This window comes from Rhea americana, unplaced genomic scaffold, assembly GCF_003343005.1.
Source record: "Rhea americana isolate MKP2758 unplaced genomic scaffold, rheAme1 scaffold_2, whole genome shotgun sequence".
Lineage (NCBI taxonomy): Eukaryota > Metazoa > Chordata > Aves > Rheiformes > Rheidae > Rhea > Rhea americana.
The window spans coordinates 2,753,496-2,760,669 of NW_028186149.1; the positions used below are offsets into that span (position 1 = coordinate 2,753,496).

General features: G+C 46.8%; 1 protein-coding gene across 1 annotated transcript in view; it reads right to left on the reverse strand.

Moving 5' to 3' along the window:
• The window catches only part of KLF13 (KLF transcription factor 13), a 32,909-nt gene extending 25,939 nt beyond the window's left edge, over positions 1 to 6,970 (reverse strand). Inside the window, exon 1 of the mRNA XM_085303303.1 lies at positions 6,064 to 6,970. Coding sequence (XP_085159429.1) covers positions 6,064 to 6,604 — 541 coding nt within the window. The 5' untranslated portion in view covers positions 6,605 to 6,970. The remainder of the gene's footprint in view (positions 1 to 6,063) is intronic.
• Positions 6,971 to 7,174: the final 204 nt, after the last annotated feature.

Sequence of the window (7,174 nt, forward strand, 5' to 3'; positions counted from 1 at the left end):
AAGCTGTGTAAGGATCAGAGGATTTAGTTCCATTTAGTAGCTAATACTACTGAATGTGTGGTTAATACTGCRGTCAGCCAGYTGGATACTCCATGCAATCAATTTAATCCTAACTCTTCTGCAGCTGAATTGGATACTCCATGCAATCAATTTAATCCTAACTCTTCTGCAGCTGAATTGGATACTCCATGCAATCAATTTAATCCTAACTCTTCTGCAGCTGAATTGACTGAGGCCTCTTACTCACTCCCTAAATCAGTCGGGCAGAGGGAATGAGCAGTAATAGTTTTGCCTTTCCTGATTCCTGACTTCAGCTTCATTTGAAATGTAAGTAAGTTTTAAAACCCTGTTACTTTTCTAAGAAATTCATGCCTTGTGCTTATTTCAGAGACTTTACATTGAAAGACTCAGAGCACGTATAACAAGCAGTGCTTTACAACTTTATATTGTTTTTCAAAATGTAATTTTACTAAATGACACTTAAGAATATCAGTTTTCAGAAGGCTGCTGAACTGTTTAACCCTGAGAAAGACTGATAGGGGCTGAAGCTGAAAGCTAGCTTGAAGTGTTTCATGAGGTGGGTACTGGAAGCTGTCCTGAAGTTACAGCGTTCGAGCTTGTCTCAAAGAAAGACGATAGCGGAAAGGTTTTCACACGCTTGGCAAGGAGGGGAGGTAGAAAGCACTAAAAGAGCACTACAGGGCCCAGCGACCTGGAAGCACCCTGACGCTTTTTGATGATCTGAGCGCATGCTACTGGCAGCGGACTGGGCGCGCACGGCCAGCCAGCGGTTTCTGCCGTCTGCCACTGCCGGCAGCAGCAGGGCCGGCTGCTGGACCCGCGATCGCGGGAAGCCAGCAACGCGCAGAGGGCCAGGGCCCCTTTGACCAGCACGCGCTCCTGCCTCCAGGACGCTGGCACTGGCCACAGGCTGTCGCCCTTCCAGTGTCCTCCGAACTCCTGTCCTGCAGGTGGGCAGCTTCRTGTTTGGTCCTGGTGTCCAGAGCAGCCCAGCTGGCAGCTCAGAGCATGGACTGGACCAGTGGCTCCCACCCGTTTCAGCCTGCTCTGCGCGTGGGCAGTCTGTGGCCCTGCACTCCCCCGCTCTCCTGGGCAGCACAGGAGGCGTTAGATCAAGTTTCTGCTGTTGCAGCATTTGCTTGCAAAGGTTTGGCTCTCCGCTGACCATGCCCCTGCCACACGTGTGCGTGCGTGCATGCCTCTGCAGTGGCTGTGTGTCTACAGGCACGATAAAGGAAACCTCAGCTAAGCCTCTAGTCTGTGGTTTTTAGCTAAACTTTAGCTAAATTTCTGATAATTGGAGGTGCTAAAATCTAATATATATTTTTTTCATTGACAKGTGAGCTTGCTTCTCCTTACCCCAGTTAATCAGTTTGTCCATATGCTCTTTGTCCGTACGTTCTTTGAAGTCATGCTTTCCCCCGTACTCTGAATTAATGTAGTTAAAGCAAAACAGGCTTGCTAGAACTGAAAGTGAAAATCATTCTTTTAAATGATTCTAAAGAGTCCAKTTTTTTTCCCCAACCTAAACACAGGTCAAATATCATTCTAGCTTGTCCAGCCTAATCACTAAGCTGTTGTCACACTCCTCAGACTGAGGAGTCTGATTGCTTTATTTCTCAGAAATTTGCTTCAAATACCAAATATATTATGAATCTTTACGTAGCCTAGTTGCAAAGCCATTAGAAGAAATCTACTTAGGGAAAATGAGGTACAATACTTAAGAAGAAATAGTACACAGATTAAAAGTTGACTTTTATATTGGTTCATTACTCTTGCGCTTAAAAGTATTTATAGAAGTTAAATGAAATCAGGTGAGTGAATGGAAATGAGTCAAGTAATCTTTTCTACCTGTTCCATTTCAGCTGATGTTTGATGAATAATGATTAGACTAAAATTAACAGATACCTAAAGCATATCCTTCTTCAGTCATTATCTGACTTAGTGTCACTGATCAATCAATCAGTCAGTGCAGGACTGCTGCAACATTAAGCTGGCTTAATTTATACATAGCTGGCCCACAGGTTTATGTTCCACTGTAAGGCTCTCTTTCTATCACATCAGTACTCGCAGCTGAGTCTAGTGGCCACATTTACTTATCTTATGGTATTTTCTGCAAACACATTTGGGTCTGAGTACTGAAAGGTTGCTAATGGGTTATGGTGTGGTGCTTACAGAGTAGAAGGAGTAGGTTCAAAAGGAAATTTTACTGTAATTAAATGGATTTTATTTTGTGCTTTCTCTGCATGCATGATGGTATACTAATGTGATAGATGGCAAAAAGCTTGGGTGGTCACAGTGATTTCAGGGGCTGCAATACACAGGATTCTTGGGATCCCTGCCCAAAGTCCAGTCTGTTTTTCTCTACATATTTGGATGTAGTATAATGCAATGAGTTGGAGCTCTCTATAACCTCATAAAACATAGTGGTCTTGGACTATGCTTTCTTTATCTATACATATGAAGCTCTGGTTGCTAGACTGCTATTAGACTCTGCACTAACTCTCTCCTCCCACTGGYGCATCAAAGGAGACAAACTGGTTTCCAGCCACTCCAGAGAGTTTCCAAACCTTTTCAGTGAGCCTGTACCGAAAATCTGCTTGAGGGGAAGGAGAACTTAGTCATATAAATGCTTTGTCTGATTTTCTGCAGTCAAGAATCTGAAAGGAATCTGGAAGTTTAGGGATCTTTTTCAGGAGTAATCAGGATTTTTAAAACTGGGATGCCAGTAAGATTTCTGCATCAATGGAATCACTATAACTTGGGACAAACAGAATGCTGCATCTGTGGATCACAGCACAGCTTCTGAGGTCCACAGGAAGCTCTGGAAAAAAATGGACTTGAAATCTATCCACTGACACTAAATATAACCTTCTGGTAAACATTAAAACTTCAAGGGCTTTGTGGCTGATGATCATGTTAAACTTCAGGATATCCAGTGAGAGGGTGGGGAAAAGAAACCTACAGGGAGGGGAAAAGTTTGAAGGCTGGTGGAGAGAATTGCAAAGATTTTGGTGACTAAAGTTTTCTGCCTGGCTCTATGGTTTTCAAGTTAGTAAAGATAAAGTAGTCACAAGGTTGAGACAGCTTCAATCCTAGTGTATAACATACGAGAAACTATGGGTCGCTCTTGGTTCCAGTGGAGAACTTCATTCTAAAAAACTACTCTGAGTGAGGCTTAAGGACAAAAGGCAGATGCTGCCTCCCTGCTGGTTCCATCTTGTTCCTTCTGCTTGRAAGATGATAATTAACATTCTCTGCACTAGTGTCCTTGCCTTGGACATCTGTGCCCTGAAAACTGGCTAAAACAACTAGAAGGGATTTCACGTGGGGCATCAAACAGCCAGAAGATAGTACTGGCTTTCAGTCCCTACCAGCGTGGGCTGGATTTGACCCAGTAGTACTTGAGAGCCTCTGTATCTCCTTGTGACACCGTAACCKCAAGCATTTAGTCTGCCCTTTCGGCAAGCATGAAGAGCATGGCCTTTAGTTTCTGCGCACAGCTGCAGACAAGGACAAGCAAGTTTCTCAAGCAGGTCATAAACTGCACTACACAAATATATCTCTAGCRCTATCAGGGCTATCTTCTAGCCTGAAGTGCTGTTCTTAGCTTTCTACTTGCCCCTGAATACCAGCAGGTCTAGTCATACAGCATGTGGAAGAAGTTTCACTCTGCAGCAAAATGTYTGGATTGTTTCTTAGTAATCAAGTTTAGGAGTTACTGGGAAAACTGATGAAAGCATCTGGGCTACTTTTAGCACTGCTTGTTGCGGTGGGCAGCTGTTATTCTATTTGATAGGTGGGTAGACTGATGCATATGTGGTATCTGCCAAACACCCTGACTGCTGGAAAGCAGGAGACCCCAAGACCTTGCTCTAAACCAACATAACCCCTTATGCATTTTGTAAAAACAAACATTTACCAATCCTGGAAGTCATTGCTTGTTCTGTTAGTTTAACTCCTAGCGTGGTTTAAAATCCTTTTTCAAGCCTACCACAATTTGTGTTCCTTTTTTTTTTTTAAGTGGGAACACCTTACCAAGCATTCTGAGAGAGGAGCAAGAGGCATTAAGTCTGTTTAAAACTGAATCCAAACAGAGACAGACCTGTTGCCAACAAGGAGGGAAACTTGGCAGCTCTGTTTAAAGCTTCCCACACAGACACCGAAGACGCAAGAAAGCAAAGCAGCTCTAGTCTCTRAGGGTCCTGCCACTCCCAGGGCAAAGCCATCCCTTCTCTGCTGCTCCTCTAGCTCTCCTCCTCGCTCAGGGCCGTTTGGCACGGCAGTAAGATACTAAGCCTTATAGAMCTGGAAAAAATACAGGAAAGGGTTAAGAAAAAAAAGGAGGGGGGAGAGAAAAGGCGCTCTGCACAGAGGCACAGAGAACCTGGAGGCAAGCCAGCGTCCCCGAATGACTCTGCTCGGCTCAGCCGCAGCCCCAGCGAGCGAGCGATGCTCCGCGCTGCACTGCCCTCGCTCGCTCCGCGCTGCTCCTCTCCTCTGCCCGCGGGGCGGGCACGGCCCAGCCCTCTTGGCTGCATCAAGGAGAGGAGTTTCCCTGCGTGGTCTCCTCTCCAGCCAGTTTGTGAGCCCAGAGACATTGCCAAGTTTATCGTGCGCCTTGAAGAGAACAGCAAAGACCGAAAGCAGAACACCGGAGAAAACAGCTGAACATTAGGGGAGACCAACTGGAAGCACCTTTCCTGTGTCAACCTCGGGGGGACAGAAATGGTGGCACAGTGCAAAGCAGGGCAAGCTGCCCGGGTGCCAGGAACGCGCCGTTCCCCTGGCTGCGCGATGCAGGGAATTGTTCGTCCATATGCTCAAGCTTGATGGACTCTCTTCTCCCACGGAGAGCAAAACATACCCTCARTTCAGAGGGGCTCTTGCGCTATCTCAGGGAGGCAGCGGGAAAAGCTGGGCGCACTAAAGCGCTGTCGTGGGCGTGGGTGAGGCTGCCAGCTCTGAGCTAGAACCGCTCCRGAGTTATTTGTCGGGTACAGCTTTGAGGTCTTGTTCTTAAATCTCTTTGTAAGCAAATGGACTACAGATTTTAGTAAAATACTCTGTTGTCTGAAATTACTCAGTTGAACAGCTCATGCCTGCCTACCCTGGTCTCTGTGCTGCTTCTATGACCAGTGCTTTCAGTGGAGATCAGTCTCCAGCTTTCTTGGTGTTACTTCTGGGCTGAAAGACATCCTGATCCGCAGCACCACACAGGCAGGAGGGCTGGCAAGTCATGGGGCCTGTTTCAAGATGGTCCTACCAATACGAGCGTGCACGACTTGACAGAACTGGCAAGACTTCTGTTTTTTCTGTGTCTCATAAATCGGAACAGCAACAAAAAAGTGATCAGATGAGAGTTCAAGAAGTGATCGCGTAAGGTGTATCAGAGCATTCAGATGTTTTCCTGAAGTCAGTTTCACCCAGCCGCCAAAAGCCTTTCTGAGGCTGCTCGCGTCCCTCTCCCTCTATGCTTACGATAAACGTCTCCTGGTGACTCACGTTCAGTCTCTCTCAACTGCCATCCTGCCTACTCTAGCTTCACGCAAATGTCTGCTAAAGAAAGAAACAGAAACACTCATTCAGGTGCCTCTAGAAGATTTAATTTTAAGAGTACTRCTGCTTCCATTGTAAGTAGTAAGCTCGTATAAAGGTAGTGACAGGGGTGCAGGGTAGGGAAAAGTGAATGGGGGGAAGCTGAGAAGCATTTGAAAGGGAAGCAGACGATGCACTGAACAAGGAGGCTAGCAGCTAACAGTTACAGCTTGGTAGGAGCCACACAGATGACCCACACTCCCTTCCCTGTGACTTTTAAGCAATAAAAACAGAAACATTAGCTTTGAATCTATGCCCAGTACGGGGTTATTCCCAGAGGGTTTTTTTTTTTTTATTTCATTTGGTTTTCCTGAGTTTGTTTTCTGAGAGATGAGACCATAATGGTGGCCAAATACCGTTTTGTTTTTGTTTTTCCTTTTATTTTAACATTCATTTTAATTACCAAGCTGTAACAAAYAAATCTTTGGCTGGATTGTAACTAACCTGTGTGGGTCCTTAGATGAGCTTTAAGATGGGAAGATTTGCCATAAACTTTTTCACACCCCACATAGTGGCATTTGTGCTTTTTCTGGGGTGATCCAGGGTCAGTCCAGCTTCTCCCGCGTTTGTTCTTTTGTCTGGGGCTTGGCTCCGTTACCGCAGCCAGGGTAGTAGGTGTGGCCGCTTTTCCTCCTCCACGCTTACCAGCCGAGGACACACTTTCTTCCCCAAACTCCTTAGGAGCAATAGAAATGTGTATTTGTTCTGTGATATCAAAGGTCTCTGTTTTTTCTGTCCGAAGAGCGGGTGAGTTTGGGACGTGCTGGTTCAGATCTGCCAAAATGCTAGCTACCACAAATAACGACGATCCGTTGTCTTTTCCAGGCTCTCTGACTTCACGCTTATCTTCTCCATTTGATGAAGGCGGTATTGCTGCATCAGGTTGGGAATCAGTCTCCCCTTTGGGGCTATGGATAATCACACGACTGGACATAGAAACAAGGCACTCGGCTGCAAAATGATCCACGTATGCTGCTGTTGCCATTTTTCATGAGTTTAAAAAGAAATCCCAAAAAAAGGGGGGGAGAAAGCACTGCTCCCTTAATAATAATAATAATACAAACAGATTTTTCCCTCTCTTATTTTTTAAGATCTGTTTGTAGAAGGGATGACCGAGCAGCTATGAAGAATGCACTCTGTTCATGAYGATCACACCCAGCTTGTCCCTAAATCAAAAGAGCATCTGAAGTCCAATAGAAGAGAAGAAACGAAGAGCAAATCCTAGCAGTGGCAGCTTGTTGCTCGGAGTAGGAGTTAACGCCGGTTTTCCAGAAGGCCATAAAGTAGGAAAGCAGTTTCTCCAGCCCTTCCCTCGCGTGGTGACAGCCGAATAAGCCTTCCCCGCTCCCGCTCCTCGGAGCCGCCCGGAGCCCGCGGGGGCGGCGCCGGGGGAAACATCTGGGCCTGACGTCACCGCCAGGCCGCGTCCCGCGCCCAGCAGGTTGGCGGCGAGCGCGCGCGGGGGCTCCGCGGCGCCGCCGCCGGCAAGTGAAAGGGCGCGTCCCATTGGCTGGCGGCGGGGCTCGCGCGCGCCAATCGGCCGCGGCGGGGGCGC